The sequence below is a fragment of the Sus scrofa genome, chromosome 3 (genome assembly GCF_054392235.1).
Source record: "Sus scrofa isolate SSC_HxYL_T2T_F1_AM1 chromosome 3, Sscrofa_HxYL_maternal_Yorkshire_Landrace_v2.0, whole genome shotgun sequence".
Taxonomy (NCBI): Eukaryota; Metazoa; Chordata; class Mammalia; order Artiodactyla; family Suidae; genus Sus; species Sus scrofa.
In genome coordinates this window covers 132242811-132265622 of record NC_139385.1, presented here as the reverse complement: position 1 = coordinate 132265622, position 22812 = coordinate 132242811, and the positions used below count along the sequence as shown (strand labels likewise).

Sequence of the window (22812 nt, the reverse complement as noted above, 5' to 3'; positions counted from 1 at the left end):
CTTCTTGAAGGATATTTCCTGCTCATTCAGGCTCTGGGTTTACTGGTGTCGTCGCCGGCCTTCGCCATTCTGAGGGTAGGCATGCCGGGGGGCTCGTCTGCCCTCTGCAAAACCCCAGGAAATTTGCCAAAAAGGAAGGAAAGAAGGCAACTGGCATCCACTGTGTGCCCTCTTCTCGACAGGCACGTGAAGTAAGAGCTATTGCCTGCATTTGACAAATAGAAGAATCCAAGCTCAGAGGGGTTATTTCACCCCAGCCCGCACTGCTTCTCCAACAGTGCACCCCATCTGCCCTGAAATATCAAGGTGGCTGTGGCCCCTCTGGGGTGCTCTGCTTCTCTCCTCCAGGCCCCTCGCCACCACCTCCTTGCTGGAGATGGCCCCAGGTTTGTTTTTTTTGGCTCCCTCATTAATGAGGTCCACAGGACGATGCTAAGTCTAGTTATGCAGCCTTAATTGGTTTAGTTACAACAAGATAATTCCTTTTTTCTTCTCTCGGAGGCCTTTCTGTTTAAAGACATTTTAGCTGGGAGATGCTAATTATCAATGAGGAGAAAGTGACACCTGGAGAGTTCATTTTCCATCTCGGTCCTTGGTTTCTCCTTTGAACTCCCCCCACCCGGCCCTCTTTCCCACTTCATCACTTCTCCCCCAGCGTCATAAAAGAGAGCTCTGCCCTGGCTCTGGCGGCAGAACTTTCCTTCTCACTTGCCAGGGAGTCCGTCTCTTTGCAGCTGTGTCGCAGGCATGGCCAACCTGCGTGAGACTTTCCTCAGCCTGGAGGATGGCTTGGGCTCCTCCGACAGCCCTGGCCTGCTGTCCTCCTGGGACTGGAAAGACAGGGCGGGGCCCTTCGAGCTGAACCAGGCCTCCCCCACCCAGAGCCTCTCTCCAGCTCCATCGCTGGAGTCCTATTCTTCGTCTCCCTGTCCAGCTGTGGCGCGGCTCCCCTGTGGGCATGGAGGTGCCAACAGCGGGGGCGGCGATGACTGCGGCGGCCTTGGGACGGGGGGCCTGGTGGAGGTAGACTATAATATGTTAGCTTTCCAGCCTGCCTACCTGCAGGGCGCTGGTGGTGCCAAGGCCCAGAAGGGCACCAAAGTCAGGATGTCTGTCCAGCGGAGGCGGAAGGCCAGCGAGAGGGAGAAGCTCCGGATGAGGACCTTGGCAGATGCCCTGCACACCCTCCGGAACTACCTGCCACCGGTCTACAGCCAGAGGGGCCAGCCGCTCACCAAGATCCAGACGCTGAAGTACACCATCAAGTACATCGGGGAACTCACAGACCTTCTCAACAGCGGACGGGAGCCTCGGCCCCAGAGTGCCCGAGCACAGCCCAGGCACCCAGGGACTCACCACTCCAGCCCCCTGGGTGGGGCAGAGGAAATTTAAAGACCTGGACTGGCTCATGGAACCACAGCAGATAGTGGTTCTTATATAGTGACCTTGGTGTCCGAAAAATTCTAAGGAATTCCCGCTGGACTTGCTGGAACCACCAGAGCACGGCTCTGCCTGACAGGCAGGTATTTTGCTTCCGGTTTCCCCACCAGTTTCTCCAGAGACTTGCGCTTTGCAAAGAGACCGATTGCTTTGCTCTTTCCTGTCTGTTCAAGATCTTGGAAAGGGTCAATGATGTTAAATGTATTTTTTCAATCACGTAGCATTGTTAGAGTTCATCTTCTCCTGCCGTTTTGGTGTGGGGAGCTTTGTTTCTGTTGCTAACCAATCCTGTAGTTTGTGCAGGATTCAGGGTGACACCTGGATTCTTATTTAGAAAGATTAGCATCGAGTAAAGGGCTATAGTGCTCCTATTTCATCGTTTCTGTGTGCTTGTGTGTGTGTGTGTGTGTGCGCGCGCGCGCACACTTTGGCTAAAATCAGGCTGTCACTTTTGCAGGGACCAGATCACTTTTGCAGAAGAAATTAGTGACAGAGTAAAGAGAAAGTCCACAGGCAGACAGGCTACATTAAGACAGAGTGGATAGGCCAAAGGGCAGCCCTTCCTCTCTTAAGGGAAGAAAAAGAAGGATATATATATATATGCTGGGGGGGAGGAGAGCAGAGAATGAGGGGGTTGGGAGGAGGAGGAAGAGGAAGAAGACCCAGCACCACAGCCTGGGCCTGAACAGAGCTGGGCCAGGCCGGATATGAATGTGACCTCATTGAATCCCTTCACTTCCTCATTTCTCAAATGAAGAGACTGACTCAAAAAAGAATAAGAGACTAGTTTGTTCCTAAGGATAAACGAAAAGGGTCAGGATCAGAACCCAAGTCTATCTCTCACCCATCCAAAGGTATTTATTTCTTTATCCGTAACTTTCCCCCCTCTTTGCCACCCCCAAATCACCCCACAAGCACCACTATAAGTACATTTCCCCCCTTCTCCCACCTTATCTTAGGGTGGGGGACCGTAGCACCCTCAGCTCAGCTAATTTGCTGGCACATGGCGTTGAAATGGGGACTTTGAATTAAGAAGTTTCTCAAAAAACTGTAGGATTTTCGAAGGCTGAATGTTTCTCCCAATGGTTATTAACCATTTCCATTTGTTTTTCAGTGAATCCTCTGTTGACCTCTCCTGTCATTCCACCCCCCTTTGGTGATTTTTCTTCTTCTTAATAATAAATAACAAAGGCATTAAATGGTGTTCATAATGTAATGTATAGCTTCACTTTTTCCTTTGCCTATACAACCATATACAAATAAATATAGGTGTCTAAACATTTTAAAAGAATATCTTGAATTCTGTACTTGCTTTTGTTTTTTTATCTGAGCAGTATATAGTAAAAGCCCTTCCAATGTAACGCAAATCTGTGATGTAAGTACCATAATTAACTTCATTTTATACATGAGGAAATTGAGGCACAGATGTGCTCTAAGTCACACATGTAGAAGTTACAGTGGAAAGCTGTCCAGGTAGGCTATGCTAAACGTAATTAGTTTAACGAATGACCTTTTGAATATTTACATTGTTTTCAGTTTTTTATTACCCCCCCAAAATGTTGTAACAAACATTATAGATGACTAGGTTTATCCACTGATATTTTCATTAGCCTGAAAATTTCTCAGAAGTAGGATTCCTGAATCAAAATTGTGTGCATATTTTGAATTTAGATAAATACTGTTGGGTGACTTTTATAAAAGTTTGTATTTATACTCCCCAAGATTATGGAACAGAGTGAGCCGATCCACATTGCCGATGAATATTATCCATCTTCTTGAAATTTTTAATGATGATTCTGTTTTTGTGTTATTTTAATTTCCCTGTATGCGCTGTGAGATGGCCCATCTTTTAAAATTTTATGTGGCCATTGTTCATTTTGGTTTCTCTTCTAAAACTTGCCTCTATATATTCCTTGCCATTTTTCTGTTGGGTTAGTTATCTTCTTGGTAATAATTTGGGAGCGTTCTTTATGCATGATATCTGTGGTAAAATTTTCCTTCCAATCTATCCTCCTTGTTTATGGTATCTTATATTTATGATTTCGGGTTCTCGTATCTTTTGTTCTTTGAAGCTTTTCACTTTTATATGATCAAATATCTTCTCTCTTTTTTAATGGCTGTTGTGTTTCTTCCCTTTGCTTGACTTCTCCCAGTTCCAAGTCTGTCCAAGTGTTCCGATATTTTTCAAATATTTTAAGAGTTATTTATATGTGGATCCTTAATATACAGAGTGCTGAGAAGGGATCTAACTTTATTTCCGATGGGTGTTTTTCTAACTGCAGAACACGTATAACTTGTCATTGGGTTGTGGTGGGTGGTGATGGGGCACCGTTGCTAAAATGTCATCCTATGTATGTAAATCTTCATCTGCTTCTCATAAACCGTTTAAATTTTTTTTTTTTTAGTTATAGTTGAGTTTGTCATTGATGCTTTAGAAAGGAAACTAGAAAATGTTGAACAAGGTCAAGATTTTTTTCCGGAGAGTCTACCGTGTACATGTACAGGTGTACATGCGGGAGTGTATGTGTATGCACGCACACATGTATTTGTTCCTCTGTGTGTGTGTGTGTGTGTGTGGTGTTTCATGTGTTGCAGGAGAGCACTAGAAGATTGTAATATGGGAAAAGTTCAGCCTTTGATCAGCATTTAGGTTAATTGTTATTTCCTCGGTCATTTTAAAAAGGGTGGAACCTTCATGCTCTTGGCTTTTGATTTTTTTTGTTACTTTTATTTTTTGCCTCCATGAGCTGTGGCTTGATGTGGGATCTCAGTTCCCAGATTTGAGATTGAACTGGGGCAGCAGTGGTGAAAGCACTGGGTCTAGACCACCATGAAAATGCTTGATTTTCTCAGGCTCAAGCTTTAAGCATGGTTAATGAACAGCTGGGTAATTTGATGGCCCTTGGAACCAAATACTGTGGATGGAATAGGAGATCCTGTCTTCACTTTCAAAAAATTCTGGAAAGCCACAGGCTCAACTGCTAGGTGGGCTTGTCCTGAGGACTCCTAAGGTACTTATTATGGGTGGGATGGGAGGGAGGCATCTGGAAAGCCTGGAGAAGGAGACAGACTCCTGGGAGTGGGCCCCTGGCCCAGGGCCTTATCTTACACCACCTGCAGCCCCGGGCAGGCGGCCTGGAGCAGGAGTGGCAGCTGCCTTTCAACACTTGACCCCTGTGGCAATCTCCAGAGCAGTCACCTCCCTCCCTGGGAAGCTAGCTGGACAGGGCCCTGAACCCTCTGGAGAGCATTTGAAAGCACTTGGCTCGGGCATGGCTCAGGATTAGGAATAGGCTATTTCTGGTGCACGGACAGGGACTCACAGTCTGTGTGCCTCTATGTCGTGGTCAGAAACATCACGTTTATAATTTCACGTAATCCTCTGAACAGCCCTTGGGAGGTGGGCATCATCAGTCCCATTTTGAGGATGAGAAAACAAAGGTTTAGCACAGCCACATGACTAGCTGGCGGCCTGTGGTTGGCGAGTTAGCAAGGGCCTTTGGCTCAAACTCAAAGCTTGGGCCCCTCCCAGAGCACTGCCGGCTCTCTGGGCACTGGCTGGGCAGTCAGAGGGCTTTCTCTGCAAATGCTCACTCCCAGGCTTCTCAGCCTCGTTTCAGCTTCTCCACTTCTGGGACCCTCATTGCTTTTACCATTTGAAGCATTTCTGAAGGGGCTATTCGTCTTGTCCCTTACATGATTTCCCTTTGAACTTCTGCCTCCGCCCCAAACATTTCCTCAGAAATTCTTCACTTCCTTGCTGGCGCCTCGAGTCCTTCTTCATCCACAGAGGAACCTGACTTCTGTTCATCTGTGTTCAATAAAGTGTTCCGCAATTCACACCGGGCTGAGGTTTCTTTGTTCTTCTCGTCGTTTCTGCCACATTAGCTAATTGGGAGAGAGGCCAGAGCAGGGGTGGGGGAGAGAGAGCCTCTGCAAACTGACAGGTCCACAGAATTACCTGTACTTCGAGATATTGTAAACAAAACAAAACACAAACACCCAAAACAAACAAACAAAAACAGCAACAGAAGATGCATGTGCAAAGGAGTTTTGGCGCTGTTGTTTCGAGCTCTTATGACGCAGCTTAGTCATGTGACCACCCTGAAGCGTCATTTGATTCCTGTACGTGCTCCAGGCTGCAGGAAGGAGCCTGGACCTGGGCCTTGACCCTTTGGGTCAAGCTGTGCTGGGTTGACTAGAGCTTGGCAAACGCCTCCTGTCCTCTTGCTGGGAACCTGAGATAACCTCTACCTTGCAATGAAATAGTGAAGACTAAGCAGTGTTTCTTGAAGCATCTGGGAGGCCCTATTTGTAGTATTTTAGATCTAGAAAGTCTCTAACCCCCAGGAAAAAGAAAGCAAAAAACTCCAGAGAAGGCTGGGAAAAAGGCAGTTATTTATGCGTCTCTTGGATTTGGGACTATCTACTCCCCTATTCCTTAGCAGAACCTTCCATTAAGTTCTTTTTCAAATGACCTCTATTGATTTCTGTTTCTCTTCGATAAGTGAAGTGTGCAGGCCGGCACGGCTGGAGGTCAGGGGTGTGCAGGAGACAGGCGTTTAGAAGGCACTGCATGGGCTGTTCCCAGCCCTGCCAACAGCACTTCTGGATTCATCCTCTGAGGTGGCAGCCTCAGGGCAAAGGCTCTGTGTACTTTTTCTCCTTTACTCTTAACAGCTAACAACAGGAGATGGCTAAGATTAGCCCATTTCGCAAATAAAGAAACTGGCTCAGAGAAGCCAAGGTACCTTGCCCGAGGTCACATAGTTGGCTTGGGGCCCAGGCTTCCATCCAGGGATGCTCCACTCACTCCTTAGACAATACGAAGCTCCGTGTGCTGCAAATGCAGCAGGGAGGCCGGAAAGCCTCTGCAGTCAAGCTGTTCCCACTAGTCCACACTCACACTTGAAAAACGTTTGCAGTTGCATGTACCTCTGTCCAAACAACTTACTAGGATATGCGGAGATCAGGGCATATTTCAAATTGTGATCCCTTTCCTACTCTCCTCCCAGGTGTATGGAGCCTGACTGATCTTGGCCTCTCTCACATAGAATGGAATTTGACAAACGTGTGGGAGTTTTATTTGCATGCTTTCAAAGGTATCATAAATCAGATTTCAGAAGTACCTGTTCCTAGGGACTGAAGCTTACCTATTTTTTTTCAGTTTCTTTTAGGTGCTAAATGACAAAACAAATAATGACAGTAAGGGAGTTCCCACCATGGCACAGAGGAAATGAATCCAACTAATATCCGTGAGCATGAGGGTTTGATCCCTGGCCTCGCTCTGTGAGTTAAGGATCTGGCATTGCCCCGAGCTGTGGTGTAGGTCGCAGATGTGGCTCGGATCCTGAGTTGCTGTGGCTATGGTGTAGGTCGGCAGCTCTGGCTCTGTTTGATCCTTAGCCTGGGAACTTCCACATGCTGTGAGTGCAGTCCTAAAATGCAAAAATAAATACATAAATAAAATGATGATAATAATGGAAACAACTAATACTTATGGTGTGATTTCTCTGGGTAAGGCCCCATTCTAAGTACGTTACAGAAAATAAGTATTTTAACCCCTGTGAAGTAAGAAATTACTACTTTACAAACTATGAAATAACCAAAGTCATCCCCATTTTCGAGATAAGAAAACTGAGGCACAGAGAGGTAACAACTTATCTAAGTGTATGCCACTTGGCAGCAGGAGACTCAGGAATCAAACCCCAGCTTGGTCCTCCACGCCAAGCCCGTACTTCTATCCCAGGTGTGTCTTTATATTGGTTTAGTGATTACAAACCAGTTTTATATACATTACCCCATTTAATTCTTACCTGTACCTCATTATAAAGAAAGTTGAACAGGGATTGTCAGGTCCAGTTTACAGATGAGGATATTTAGGCTCAGAGTGGCAAAATATCCTTTTTTTTTTTTCATTTTAAAAAATTGTATTGAAGTAGAGTTGATTTACAATGTGGTGATAATTTCAGCTGTACGGCAAAGGGATTCAGTTACACACATACACACACCCATTCTTTTTCAGAGTCAAATATCATCACTATAAAAAAATGACAGAACTGGCAGCAGAATCCAAGTTTTAAGACTTCTTCTAGTCTGATTCTTTCTAGCTAAATCTTCTGTCTCCTGAGGGATCTAGTTGTGCCCTAAAGCCTGCTCTCCAGGGCATTGTCATGGAGACAGAAGAGCAAATGTGCTTTTCAAGGTGGGTTTTGCATGGAACCTCTTTTTTTTCCCGGAAAATGGAAGAATTTATTATTATTGCAGCAAGTAAGGAGAACACCAGGAGCTTTCCCAAAGCAGGGTTGCATGGAATTTTTTGAATGTTTGAATCTGATCAGTGCACACACACGGCATCACAGCTGCATGTAGGGAAGGGTGGTAAAAACCTAAGCCCCTGAACTGAATTTTACTCCCCTTCCTAACTCAAGAATTTGCATCCCCCAGAGACGACATCACTGTTTTTAGCGCACATCTAATTACTTCCTAGCAGAGCAAGCAGGTGACAATTAAGTAATTGAAGTTCCAGGATTTTAACACACATCAAAAGGCCTGAGGTATTCTGGGGCAGCCGGGAGTCAGGCAGTGGGCTGAGAACTGTGGCAGCACTGAAACCAAGGGGAGAAATGCAGTGATGGTGGCAGCTGGGAAACCAGGAATGGGGGCCAGTGAAGGAGCCTGGAGTCGGATTTCAGCAGCAGCCCTTCCATGGTGCAGAAGCAGAGGTGAGAGGCGCACAGCCCAGCGAGGGAGAAGGACAAGTAGAGAGATGAAAGGACCTGATGCTCCTGGCAGGACTCAGGGAAGGCGTCACACAGGAGGAGGCTCTTGAAGTTGTCCTCTAGGGAGCCAAGGGCATCCGGAAAGGGGAAGCAGCGGGTGCAGAAGCACGGAGGTCTGAAAAAGCGCTGGGGCTTGGGGATCAGAAGAGGGCCTGCTCTGGTTGAAACAGAGTTTGGAAGGCAGGAAAAGGAGATTGACAGGGAAAGCAGGAGCGGGAGGCTGAAAGCTTGAACACCCTTCTGGCTGTGGACAAGCGGACTCTCAATCTGAGAGAAAGCCTCTCTTGCCTGCGGGCTAACGCAGGAGATTATTTATCCGGCTCCAGATCTAAGCCCCTTCCATAGAACATAACACACTTGTAATGAGCAACTGACGTTGTGGTCCAGTGGTTCAATTACTAAATACTCAAGTTTTTCTTGTTTTACTTCTTATGCTGTTCTTCTTTACCTACCTGCAAGGAAGTTCAGCCTTTGGAAATATTTCCTTTTTTAGAAATTTTTTAAAATTATAGTTAATTTACAATGTTCTGTCAATTTCTGCTGTAAAGCAAAGTGACTCAGTCATGTATATATATATGACTTTCTCACATTATCTTCCATCAGGTTCCATCACAAATGACTGTATATAGTTCCTTGTGCTATATAGCAGAATCTCATTGCTTATCCACTCTAAATGCAACATTTAGTAGATACTAACCCCAAACTTCCAGTCCATCCCACTCCCTCCCCTCCCCCTTGGCAACCACAAATCTGTTTTCCATGTCCATGAGTTTTTTTCTTTTCTGTAGATAGGTTTATTTGTGCCATACATTAGATTCCAGATATAAGTGATACCCTATGGTATTTGCCTTTCTCTTTCTGACTTATTTCACTTAATATGAGAGTCTCTAGTTTCATCCATGTTGCTACAAATGTGATTGTCTTTTTATGTCTGAGTAGTGTGTGTGTGTGTGTGTGTGTGTGTGTGTGTGTGTGTGTAGGTGGTATATATATATACCACATCTTCTTAACCCATTCATCTATCAATAGACATTTAGGTTGTTTCCGTGTCTTGGCTATTGTGAATACTGCTGCAATGAACATACAGGTGCATATATATTTTTCAATGAAAGTTTGTCTGGATATATGCCCAGAAGTGGGATGGCTTGGTCATATGATAGCTCTATATTTAGTGGCAAAATTTCTTAAAGTTGTTTTTCTTTTCACTTCTGCTTTCTCTGTAAGTCCCCCCTCTCTTATTTTTGTTTTTGTTTTGGCTGTTCCGTGGCATGCAGAAGTTCCTGGGTCAGGGATGAATCTGCCCCAGAGCCACTGCAGTGACAACGTCTGTCTCTCTTATTGTTTTGAAAAAATTTCCTCTTCACTTCTAGGGGCATGACTCTTTCCTCCCCCTCTCACTCTCCCCACTGCCCTCACCCTCTGCCTACTGCGGACCACACCTGTCTAGCACTGAGTTCTCTTGGGGCTCTCCTTGTGAGCAGTCTTCCATGCTGCATTGGCTTATATTTAAGAGCTCCTTTTATCTTTTCAATCATTCATGCAGCACAGATTATCAAGCACATGTGTAGCTAGCTGAGCACTAGGCCTTGGTGGAACAAGTGGGTGGAGGGCGATCAAGATGCATGCAGATTTATACACCAGCACCACTGCGTTCTTCCTTAACCCACTTGGTCTCACTTATTCCTCATAATAACTCGTGAAGGCAAAATACAGTCTCTGTTCTCCAGAAGTTAAAATGGAGTTGGGGAAGATAGGCCTAAACCTAAATAAGCATATCTAGGCTAAATAAATAAATAAAAAATAAACGGTGGGAAAGTTTAAAAGGTGTCTACAATCGATGAGAATAAGGAAACAGTTCTGTTGGATGGGGCTCCTTGGCTTCGTAGGAAAGCTGGCACTGAACTTGAACCTAGATGGGTAGGTGGGATCTTGATAGGGCACAGGAGTAGTTCAAGAGAGCAAGGACAGCAAAAGCGAACACACAAAGGCAGGAATGAGTGAGAGGCGCAGTATGAGGGCACATGGGCCGAGATGGAGGGTAGAAAAGTGAGTTTGGGTGCCGATTACAAAGGTTTGGACGTAACCAACACCCTTATTCTGTACAAATACGTGAAGATGATGAATCTATTCATGGAACAAGAATTGATGAGCCGGTGGCATGTTGCTTAGCTTGCCTGGTTTCTGGGAGAGAGGCAGCACGCAGGCCTTCGGAAGTTCATACTCCAGCGGTGGAGGAATAAGATTCCATGACTGGTTAGAGAGGACTGTGTCTCAGACAGTGATCTGTTAGGAACTGTGGGGTGGAGGGGTGTCCTCTGGGGACAGAAGGAAGGGGCTGAGGGGTTACACAATGAGAGCATTGAGGCTGGAGGGTTGGAAGGGGCTTGGAAGGCAGAGCATCCTCGTGGAAATGGAGAGGAGGGTGAGTGAGGGGCCAGGAGAAGAGGTGAGAAGGGAAAGGTGGGCCCAACTTTGGAAAGCTCTGGAAAAGCCTGTGCAAAAGATATTTCCAAATTCTGACCAGTTCTTGAGCATTCTGTCATTCCTGAAGGTTCATTTTAGTGTACAACTGGCAGTAACAGATGGCCTGCCCCCCGCCTCCATATCCTAACACTTTCAGCAAGCCTGTGGAGGTAGATGAGGTTATTCCCATTTTACAGATGAAAAAAAAATGAGGCTCTGGGAGTGACACAAGTTTCCGGGGCCTGTGGCAGTAAAGGGCTGATTGCTTCCAGAACTTTCCCAGCTTCCTCAGCAGCACCATCTGCTTTCAGATAAAAACATGTGACAGTAGAAACTACAGAATGATGGCCACATGGGCGGAATGACTGATTGCTCAGGAGCCTTCTGAGCCAGGTACTATCTGTGATTAATTCTTACAGGGTAGACTCTAGGAATGGGGGGCAGATTTATTTCTCCACTTATGGCTGACTTAAGGAGAAATGCTTCCCTATTTTGATCTTTCAGTTTTCTTGTTTGGGGGAATGACCTTTTCAAAACCCCCAGGGATTTAAATTGGTAGATAAAACCAAATAAAATGCTCCAGTCACTTCTCTGGGGTCTCTGATTCTTGCAAAAGAGGTCCTTTCAGCCCATCTCTGTCTCCCTGTCCACCCCTCACTGCAGCAGGTGAGCCTCTGAGGGGCTCCCAGTCTGGGCTTCTAACCCTGTTAACAAGGCTGGAGGCGCCAAAGTGGGCCCCTGGGGGGCCAGAGGGATCAGGAGGCTCCTGTCATAAAGGGGTCTAGTTAAAAGGAGCAAGAGGTGCCAGAGAAACCCTAGGGCCTTGTTTTCTGTTTGTTTGGAGTGTGCGTATTTTAAAAACCAGGAAGGAACAACAATTTCCATTCCTGAGCCCAGAGCATGTCCAACAATGCAGATGACCTTCAGCCAAGAGCAGCTCGGTCTCTGCAGAAGCAGGAACTGGAACCCGGGTCAGATGCTATTCCCCCCACTTTTGGAATCCCTGCCCATCCTGTGAACAGAGGCCTTTTTTTTTTTTTTTTTTTTTTTTTTGCTGCTGTCAGCCTCCCTAGTCACCTGGCACCCAGTTGCTGCTTCCAGACCCAGCTGCCCTCTGGTGTCCGAATTGGGTGGCGAGGGGACAGTGCGCAATGTCGTGGAAGCCCGCTCAGAGCCCTCCAGGCTCACTGTGAAGGGCCTCCGCAGACTGTTCTGCTGCCAGAGAAGCCTGTACCTAGAAAACAAGGACTCCATTCAGAAAACATGATTTCTGGGCGAGCAGGCAATCGTACAGATCTGGTCCTGGACTGTGCAGAGGGAAGGGTGGGGTGGTGGGACCCTCGCTCAGCAATGCTCAAGCGTGAGTCTGGGAGCAGAAGGGGGATGGTTTGTGCTCCTGCCATCAAGGCCAGGCCCCCTCCCCTCAGCCAGGGCTCTGAACAGACTGGATACCAAGGTGGAGGAAAGGCTTGGTGGCTCTCATTCCATGGTCCCAGAAACTGAGCGACCAGGTAGTTTAGTGAAAGGCCTCCGTTTTGGAGTTACTTAGCAATGTCTCCAAAGCCACAAGGTTCGTAAACTCCAGATACCTTTCTTTTCTGCAAAAAGGGGGAACAAAGCTTACTTCACTGGCCAGAAGTGAAGATTAAACGGGGCAATGGCATTAAGTTCCATGCTCAGTGGTGGATGGAGTAAATGTTAGTTTCCCTCCCCTTAAATTCAGGAGCATAGGTCAGTTTTCAGCCTTCCTTTTCTCAAAAAGTTAAAGCAGGAAGTTCCGTGGAGTAGAGTTAGCAGCAGGTGAATTTCTTTCTCCCACTGGGAAGGGAAGAGGGCAGGTGGCCTCCTGATCCAGAGACTGGGCTTCTATAAAGGATCTAACCTGGAGACGGAGACCCACGCACAGAAAAGAGCTGTTGCCCTTAATTCAGTCTTGAGATCGTAGTATTATTAAAAATATGTTTTAGTTAATTATACAGCAAAATAAAAACATAAGTTCAAAGAGCACAGAGGAACTGAAAATGCCAAGTACAATTAGCTTTCTTGACCTTCAGCCAAGACTTTATTCTTTTATTCTAGAGTTTGCCTTCTGCTTTTTTTTTCTTCTCATTTTTAGGACCATACCTGTGGCACACAGAAGTGCCCAAGCTACGGGCTGAATTGGAGCTGCAGCTGCTTGCCCACACCACAGCCACAGTCACAGCAATGAGGGATCCAAGCCTCGTCTGTGACCTACACCACAGCTCATGGCGATGACAGATCCTTAACCCACTGAGTGAGACCAGGGATCTGAACCCAAATCCTCATGGATATTAGTCAGGTTTGTTACCACTGAGCCACGATGGGAACTCCAACCTTATGATTTTATCTTTTTTTTTGCTATTTCTTGGGCCACTCCCGTGTCATATGGAGGTTCCCAGGCTGGGGGTCTAATCGGAGCCGTAGCCACCAGCCTACGCCAGAGCCACAGCAACGCAGGATCTGAGCCGCGTCTGCAACCTACACCACAGCTCATGGCAACACCAGATCATAAACCCACTGAGCAAGGGCACGGACCGAACCTGCAACCTCATGGTTTCTAGTCGGATTCTTTAACCACTGCGCCACGACGGGAACTCCCAACCTTATGATTTTAAATGACATATGTGAAAGACACAGAAATTGGCATTTACCGTTTTTCATATATTACATTTTCTAATCTATTTTTTTTTTTACATTGGTAAGATTTATAACAATACATTTTCCCCTCTAATTCCAATAAGGGTTTTTTTGTTTTGTTTTGTTTTTGTCTTTTGTCTTTTTAGGGCCACACCAGTGCACATGGAGGTTCCCAGGCTAGGAGTTGAATCGGAGCTGTCGCTGCCAGCCTACACCACAGCCACAGCGATGCCAGATCCTTAACCCACTGAGCAAGGCCGGGGATGGAACCCGAGTCCTCATGGATACCAGTCGGGTTCATTAACCACCAAGCCACGACAGGAACTCCTCCCAATGAGTGGTTCTGTAGTTTTTTTTTTTTTTTTTTTTTTTTTTTTTCATGTAAAAGTTCTTCGTTTGTTAGGCTCCTCATGAAAATTTTGCAGTCACCACAGACACAGTCACAGCAGAATCTTTACTCCTTCTTTTTGGCCAGCACTGCCATTGGCCTTTGCAGTTCCCCTGACTTTCTTCATCCTGTTCTTGCGTTCTTTTCTCTGTTTCCTTGAGGTCTTTTTCTTCTCATACAGCCGTGTCTTGCAAGCCTGTGTTTGGGCTCATTTTTCTTTGTGTGCTCCAAGGAATCATAAATCACGCCAAAGCCAGTTGTCTTGCCACCACCAAAATGGGTTCCGCATCCAAAGAGAAAGATGACATCCGGTGTAGTCTTGTACATTTTGGCTAGTTTTTCCCGAATTTCTGTCTTAGGTACTGTTCCCTTCCCAGGGTGGAGGATCATTTGTTTCCGTGAAAGTAGTCGGTTGGTCATGAACTTCGGGGTCCAGATAGTTACTGAGTCGTTCATGATGGGCGGCTAGTCTTCAAGCTGCCAGGGAGGAAAAGAGCTGTTCTGTGTTTTATCTAGAGGTCAAATCTCAAAACTGAAAACTGATAAACAGCATTCATGACATTATGAATTGTACACTGTGAATTCTTAGTTGTAGCGAACTTAATGGTGTGTTTGGAGCCAAAAGGAAGCAATATATGCATGAGTCTGCACACTACATAGGTTTAGAGTTCAGCTGTATACTACCTTCATGGCCTGGGGAGAGCTAGCATAGACACGGACATTAAAATTGGTTCTGGACCCCTACTATGCCTTGGATGCCTGGCAGAAGTGTACCACATACCTGCTGGAGGCAGAGGCCTCAGCTCAGGTGTCACTGGAGGAGTCTCACGACAAAGAAGGGGAAAGTAACAAGCACATAAAGGAGAATACACACCATGAGAAGTCAGCAAATACGGTCAACGGAATTAGGTAACAGGATGAGAAGTCCTCCAATTTCAATAACCAAGCAACCTGTTCACTATTAAATAGTAAGTTTCAAAAAACAAAGACAAAGAGGAAACAGATGAATGACGATGAAAGCAGAATAAATTTGAAAAAATCTATTAGAACTTTTTTTTACATACAAAAGTTCCTGGGCCAGGGATTAACCTGTGCCACAGCAGTGACCCAAGCCACAGCAGTGGCAATGTTGAATCCTTAACCACTAGGCCACCAGGGAATTCCTGAAAAACCTATTTGAACTTTTAATTGTGAGCTATGTAGACATGTTTTGAAGACACTTTCCAGAAATAAGTGAATATACATCTTAAAGCACACATAGAACATTTTTGAACCAACTCCATACTTCGTCATTAGCAAGTCTCAATGAATTTTGGGGTATCAGTGTCATACTGTTCTCTGACCATGATGCAATTAAGTTAGAAAGGAATAAAAGAAAAAAAGTTAAAAACAAAAACAAAATAAAACATTTGGAAAATTTAAAACATACTTCTAAAGACTTCATAGTTTAAGGAAGAAAATGGAATGAAAGTTAAATACTTAGTGCTAAAGGAGGGAAATTCTATTTATCAAAACCTGTAAAATATAGCTAAAACATTTAGCTTTAAACAAATGCCTTAAATGCATCTATCAGAAAAGAGGAAAAATGAAAGTTAATAAGCTAAGCGGACATTTTAAAAGGTAGTAAAACAGGGAGTTCCTTTGGTGGTGCAGCGTAAATGAGTCCGACAAGTACCCATGAGGACATGGGTTTGATCTCTGGCCTCGCTCAGTGGGTTAAGGATCCAGCATGGCCATGACCTGTGGTGTAAGTCACAGACATGGCTCAGGGCTCAGATCCCGAGCTGCTGTGACTGTGGCATAGGCTGGCAGCTGCAGCTCCAATTTGACCCCTAGCCTGGGAACTTCCATGTGCCTCAGGTGAGGCCCTAAAAAGCAAAAAAAAAAAAAAAAAAAAAAAAAAAGTAAAATAACGGCATCATAAGCGCTAAGCTCAAAGTCATAAGATGTAAATAAACATGAGAGCAGAAATCAATAAAATAGAGATGATACAGCAGCATCAATGATTTTGAAAGCTGGTTCTCTGAAAAGCCTAATGATCAACCTCTGGTAAAACTGGTAAAGAAAACATAGACAAGGCAAAACTAAACTACCTGAGCATTAAAAAAATAGATTTTTTTTAAAGACTAAGATAATAAACATAGATACCAGAAAATTTAGAGAAATGAGCAAATATCCAAGGAAATTACTGCTTACAAAAGTCATTCAAGGAAAAACCCAACCCCCCAAGTAGTTCTATAATCATTAGAGAAAGGAATTCAGTAATTAAAACTAGGAGTTCCCATCATAGCACAGCAGAAACGAATCTGACTAGGAACCGTGAGGTTGCAGGTTCGATCCCTGGCCTCACTCAGTGGGTTAAGGATCTGGCGTTGCCTTGAGTTGTGGTGTAGGTCGCAGACACAGCTCGGATCTGGCGTTGCTGTGGCTGTGGCATAGGAGGGCAGCTGCAGTTCTGATTCGACCCCTAGCCTGGGAACTTCCATATGCCTCAGGTGCAGCCCTAAAAAAAAAAAAAAAAAAAAAAAAAAAAAAAAAAAAAAAAGACAACAAAGACAAAAAAACCCTATTTACAGCGGGTCCTAGTGATTTTACATGCAAATTCTTCCTAACACACGAGGAATATACAATTTCAACCTTAGATTGCAGAGATACAAGGAGAAGAAGGGAAGCAAATTTCCAGGAGGCTGCGAGTTACTGTGGCCCGCCCAGTGTTCACTTTCTCTTTTTTTCTCTACCAGCAGAACCTCAATTTTATTGGCAATGGCAATAAACAAACCTAAGTCTCTTAGTTTCCCTTAAGCGAAGGACAGTTACGTGAACTAGTTCAGGCCAATGACATGTAAATAGAAATCTCTGGGTGGGAGAGATTTCCCAAATCCATTTTACAATGACAGCGTAATGTTAATAGCAAAGCCTAATAAATAAAACACAAAAGGGAAAAGCACAGAGTAATCAAAAACGATAGAATAATTCCACTAGCTGATGAAGAGTTTAAAATAAAATCTAGGTGTTCCCTTTGTGGCTCAGAAATTAATGAACCTGACTAGTATTCATGAGGACATGGGTTCGAGACCTGGCCTCACTCAGTGGGTTAAGGGGTCTAGCATTCCGACATTGCTGTGAGCTGTGGTGTAAGTCACAGACACCGCTCCGATCCGGTGTTACAGGCCAGCAGCTGCAGCTCCGATTCGACCCCCTTGCCATGCTGTGGGTGTGGCCCTAAAAAAATAAATAAAATAAAAAAAAATCTAGAACATACTCTCGAAAATCCTCCATCCCCTACATCCTGGAGGGAAGTGAGAGAAGCTTCTGGAAGGGGGATTTCACACCAGGAGTGACAGAGAAGAGTCTCCTCTGCCCACTCCCCCCACCAGAAGTTTCCCAGTTTCCTTATCTGTAAAGTAGGTATCACAGCACCTAGCACTGAATTTACTGGCATCCTTGGGAAACACTATTCGAAGCAGGTGGAAAATTCCATGTAAAGCTAACTGCCAGCAGAGATTGGTATTTACCATAAAACAAGGTTGCAATGACCTTGAAGAGAATTCAGAGACACTACTGGTGAGAGGGTAACTTAACGTCCATCCCGACTGCCATCCTGGGTTCCTAGTCCACCTCAGCCGGGGAGATCTTCCTGCTTCCAACTTCCAGCCCTTGCTTTCTCCCTCCCCGCCACCCTCCCTGTGATGTGCTGGGTGAGCTGATGACACTTCTCTCTCCTGAAGGGTTGTTCTACTGCTGGGGGGAGTGGAGTCCTGGATCCTCTATCTCTCCCCTGCTCATGCTGAGACCAGATCTGTCACAGATACTCCTGGCAGAGCCAAGCCCTGGTGCCCCTCCAAATAATCTTACTGTCTTAGACTGCGGAGTTCAGCTTCTTCATTTAGGATGTGAGACACTATGAGCAAAAGCCAGTTTCTCCGTACTTCTATTTGCCAAAGTACAGGGCAGTAAAACAGAGGTTCTGTAAGTAAGGAAACCAGGGAGAGTTAACAGTGGGTAGATGACAATAGTTCTCAGCCTCATGGAAAGTTGTTTCCTTTTCATGTCTCTGGAAGGGTGGCCTGGCAACAGAAGAAGGGCAACGTTTGGCCAACGGAAGTATTGAGAATGATTTTTGCCTATTTTTCTCATATTTTAAATGGAGAAGCTGAGCACCCCAGCATGGGACAGTCATGCTTTGTTGGAAGCTGTTATTAGAAAGTGGAACTAGTGTACCTGAGCCGAGTCCCCTTGGGAAAAAGACAAACAAATTCAGAAGCATCAGCAGTAGGTACTTTCCAGCCACATCTATTAAAATTTCTACTTCTGGCAGGTACCACCCAGTATCAGCCCCAACCGAGTCTCCCTGGACCAGTCTGTTCTGTCAAAGTCCCCAGAGAAGCCAGTGCAACCTCTCATTTCAAGTCAGATGCTTCATGCCCCTACTGGAGACCCATTTGGTGACATTTCAAGGCAGCGTGTCTTTTTACTTAGCTCCCACTGAGTCACATTCAACTCTTTGCTCCACTGTCCTTGTTCTGCTCTAAAATTTTTCTCCTGTTTCTTAAAAGCTCAAGTTTATTTTCAGCTCAGGACCTTTTCCCTTATTACTTCTGTCTGGAAACATTCTTTCCCTAGATCCACTAGCAGAGCTTAAATGGCATCTTTCCCCTTGCAGCCATCCCCTTCCGCTCTACCACAACTAGTGTACCCTCGCTCATGCTGTGCATGTAGACAAACGCTCTCTGAAATTAGCTTATATAACTTAGTAAACAAGTTTAGTACATTATTTATCACCATATCCCCAATGCCTGGTGCATAGATGCTATGACAGTTAACTTTATGCATTATCTTGGCTGGACCAGGATGCCCAGATATGTAGTCAAACAGTATTCTTGATGTTTCTGTGAGGATATTGTTAGCCAGTTAACATTTAAATTGATACACCATGAAAAAACCACATTTCCATCCATAATGTGGGTGAGCCCCGTCTAATCAGTTGAAGGTCTGAACAGAACAAAGACTGACCTCCCTGAGCAAGAGGGGATTTTGCCCACAGATGGCCTTATGACTTGAACTGAAGCATCAGTTCTTTCCTGGGTCTCCAGTCTGACAGTCTTCCCTGCAGATTTTGGACTTGCTAGTCTCCAATAGTCACAGGAGCCAATTCCTTAAAATGAATCTCTATCTATCTATCTATCTATCTATCTATCTATCTATCTATCTATCTATCTATCTATCTATCTTACTGGTTCTGGAGAATGCTATTGGAGAATTCTGACTAATGCAGATGCTCCGTCATTTGTCGAATGAATGTGGCTCAGCCGTGATGGAAGCATTTGCAGCAGTAGCCCCTGCCCACCCCCCAACATGAAGGTACACAGCGTATCTGATTTCCTCTCTGAGCCTTTGTTCAGGTTCTTCTGTGTCTGGGAAATGAATGCATAGAATTTTCAAACCACCACAGGAAATAGCAAGGGGTTCATGTGACAATGTGGTATTTTTGTCAAAATACAGTTTGAGTGCTTGTCTATTTCAGTCTTATTATTACATCCTTCTACTTGTTATCACTGCACAGATACTCCATCCTCCAATCCCACCCTGAGCGGCTCCAGGCCAGGATTCAGTTTATCTTCCTCCATGTCGGTTACTCAGTAAATCACTGGTAGAAGAACAAGATTCACTCAAGTTCTTTTACCCTTAGTGAGATCAAAATCATTCTTAAGTAGATTGTTAAATGATGCTAAGTATGTGGTTTAAAACACATGGAAACCAGGATGGAAGTAAGTGGTTTCACCTAAACGCTCTTTCCTAAGACTAGAGAGAACTTCATCACGCTGTTCAGTGCTTGAAATCTACATACGACACACAGGTGTACACTAAAAGCTGAGTCCAGACATCCTCAGAAACCCATTATACAAACAAGGATATGGTTTTGGAGGAGTCATTGACCCCTGGGTGAAAAGGTCCTTAGCTTATATTTGAAGTGGCCCAGATGATGGCTCTGGAAGAGATGGTCTCTCAGGTGGTGTAATCCGCACTTCCTCCTGCTGAAGAACAGGAGGTGAACCGCACACATAGTTTCAAGGAAACTATATGACTGAGCAGCTGCATTCGTCAGAATTCTCCAATAGCATTTTCCCCAAACTATTCTAAGCTTTGCTTAAAGTTCCAGTGCTTATTTTAAAATAAAATATCCCTTTGGTAAAATTGCTTCACATTTATGGACCCTAGTTTCTGAATTTTCGGTTTTCTGAAAATAAGTATTTCTTCTATAAAAGGCGTTTCCACACCCTTCTTGTTCGGGTCTCTGAATTCTAGATTTTTTTTTTTTATGTCTTTTTAGGGCCGCACCTGCAACATATGGAAGTTCCCAGGCTAGGGGTCAAATCAGAGCGGTAGCTGCCAGCCACAGCCACAGCAACACCGCCAGATTTGAGCCGCGTCCACAAGCTACTCCACAGCTCATGGTAATACTGGATCCTTAACCCACTGAGCAGGGCCAGGGATCAAACCCACATCCTTATGGATGATAGTCAGGTTTGTTAAGGATGAGCCACGATGGAAACTCCCATGAATTCTAGATTCTTATATAAAGACAGATCCTCTCCTGAAACATACTTTCCTAGAAGATGACAAGCTGTGATGGTTTTACACTGATTCTCAGTATGACCCAAGGGCATGATGGAATCTGCTCTCAGGAAGAAGTCACCATGGGGAATGAGTTCAGTTGGCCAAATCTCTAACTTCCAGAAACATCTTTATTAATTAATTTCCTGGGTATTTGAAATAGCACAGATTCTTCGTGATATCTTTACCCAAACATCACCTCTCATGGGACCCAGGAGTCATTGCAACCCTTCATGTTCTTTGGAGCAATAGATGCTGTCTGTGCTTGTTTTAGGAAAGACTGAGCTGTTGTATCAACTCTCATTAAGACAGAGTTGCTATAATAGCTTAGTCTTTCTATTATTAGGTGTACCATAATGTCCTTTTTCTTGGAGGTTTTGGCTTAAAAAAAATCAATCAGGAGTTCCCGTTGTGGCAGGTGGGTATCCATGATGACGTGGGTTCAATCCCTGGCTTTGCTCAGTGGATCAAGGATCCCATGTTGCCATGAGATGTGGTGTAGGTCACAGAGGTGGCTCAGATCCCGAGCTGCTGACCTCTAGCCTGGGAACATCCATAACCCTAAAAAAAGAGAAAAAAATCAATCAATCAATCAATATCTGGAATATTCTCCACCCTCCCTCTGGAATATTCTCTCTCTCTCTCACTCTCTCTCTGGAATAGCCTTTCTTTTTCTCTGGAATATTATTTAGCTCACTCTAGAATATTATTTACTTCAACGTATGTGTATACAAACTTATATTTATAGTTACTGAGTGATCACATTGTATCTGAGTCTGAGTACTTTTTATTTCCTCACAACACATTTCTAAAGGCAGAAATATGAACTACTCATGGTCTTGAGGCAGAGTATCATTGCCTCCTGGAAATATGATGCCAGCTTTCATCACCAGCAGCAATACGGTACCACCTGTTTTACCATACCTTTGCTAACATAGAATCGACTTTGCCAGGTATTTTAATTTAGTGGGTGAGAAGTTATAACTTACTTTTAATCTTTACTTCCAACTTCTAGTGTAAACATTTTTATGTATAGGATGTTTGTATTTTTGGTAAATTGTGTGTATTTTTGCCCATCTTGTTATTGGACATCAGCAAGTCATTGACTCATAAGATCTATTCATTTTAAGATTTCTCTTTTATAATTTGTTGCAATATTCAGTTCACCTTTTGTTAAGCCTTAGTTTCCTAATAGGTAAAACTGGAGTAATTCTTGCCTGACTCTCATGGTAGCTGAAGGACAAATGAGAAAACAGATACAAATAAGAGTGCTAGGGAGTGTTACATAAGGCCCAGCTGAATTGTTTTGCATTCCTGATGACTCGTGCTCTCATACTACCAAGAACTTACCTTTGGACAACTTCATGGTCAGGGCAACATGACCAACTGGCTCAAATCTGGGATATGGATTCTTTGACTGTATCATGGCGAGGACACCAACAGGCACATCTCAGTCTAAGAAAAACACAACAGTATCCTCTTAGATACAGTATCCTTGAATCATCAGGCATCATTAGCTTGTGATGGAGTTTCTCCACCTCCGTCCTCCATTCTCCTGCTTCTCACAAAACTCCAGATGGGGAGAAAAAGGAGGTGGAATATCAAAGTCTTTTACTTACATAGACACAGAACCCCAAAGTAAAGATTTCTGAAACAATCTCTTTTCTGCTTTGGTCTCTCCCTCCCCTGCATCTTACTGGTACACAGGATCCGCTGCTCCAGGTCTGAAGCAAAGGGCATGGTCCTCATAAGTCAGGATGTGGTTTTCAAAAGACATCGGGGATGACAACTGTGGATATAGCATCATCCTCACTGAACACAGACAAGACACAAGGATGTGGTAAAAAACAAAAAAAATTCATACCTTTCTGCTCGTTCTTCAAGTCTTCACACTGAACACAAACGTTGTTCTTGTTTTGGTAACAACTGCAAGTCGGTAGCCTTTGTCTTGTAAACTGAATTCTGATGGATCTAGGCCTGGTTCCTTTCAGCTTCAGTACAACAACTACAATGGAGCTATTGGATGTGCAGTTTTGCAGACATTTATATAGGGGTGGAGACTGTTCTAGAATCATTGTGAAACAGAGAAGTGTGAAAACCTTACCACTGAATGACAGCTGGAAATGTTGAGAGGGTGTCATAAATATACGTAAGAGCATGGGTGAGCCCGTAGAAACCCTAAGGGAAACCCTTGAGACTGCAAAAGAAGAGGTAACCACACCTTGGACAATGAAGCGATGACTGGACCCTGCAGCAGAATGGGCCTATGAGCCGGAGGTGACGACGGCAGGCCTCATAACCAAAGACAGGTATTCTTTTTCTTTTTTTGGCCACGCCCCCTGTGGAAGTTCCCCTAGCCAGCGATTGAACCTGCACCACAGCAGAGACAATGCTAGATTCTTTCTTTTTCTTTTTTCTTGTTTTTTTTTTTTGTCTTTTTGCCATTTCTTGGGTCGCTCCTGCGGC

At 44.6% G+C, this 22812-nt stretch overlaps 1 protein-coding gene and 1 pseudogene across 2 annotated transcripts; one reads left to right on the top strand and one right to left on the bottom strand.

The window, feature by feature from the left end:
- Window positions 1-664: 664 nt before the first annotated feature.
- MSGN1 (mesogenin 1) lies at window positions 665-1956 on the top strand. Its single transcript, XM_003125359.4, has one exon. It carries the CDS (start codon window positions 748-750, stop codon window positions 1390-1392), a length of 645 nt encoding a protein of 214 aa, XP_003125407.2. The 5' UTR covers window positions 665-747; the 3' UTR covers window positions 1393-1956.
- An 11695-nt stretch (window positions 1957-13651) lies between these two features.
- On the bottom strand, window positions 13652-21817 carry LOC102160892 (small ribosomal subunit protein eS24 pseudogene; annotated as a pseudogene). Its single transcript, XR_014839786.1, has 2 exons — window positions 21697-21817; window positions 13652-14208 (listed from the first exon to the last, which is right to left on the bottom strand). The product of XR_014839786.1 is annotated as a small ribosomal subunit protein eS24 pseudogene (transcript).
- Between the last annotated feature and the right edge of the window lie 995 nt (window positions 21818-22812).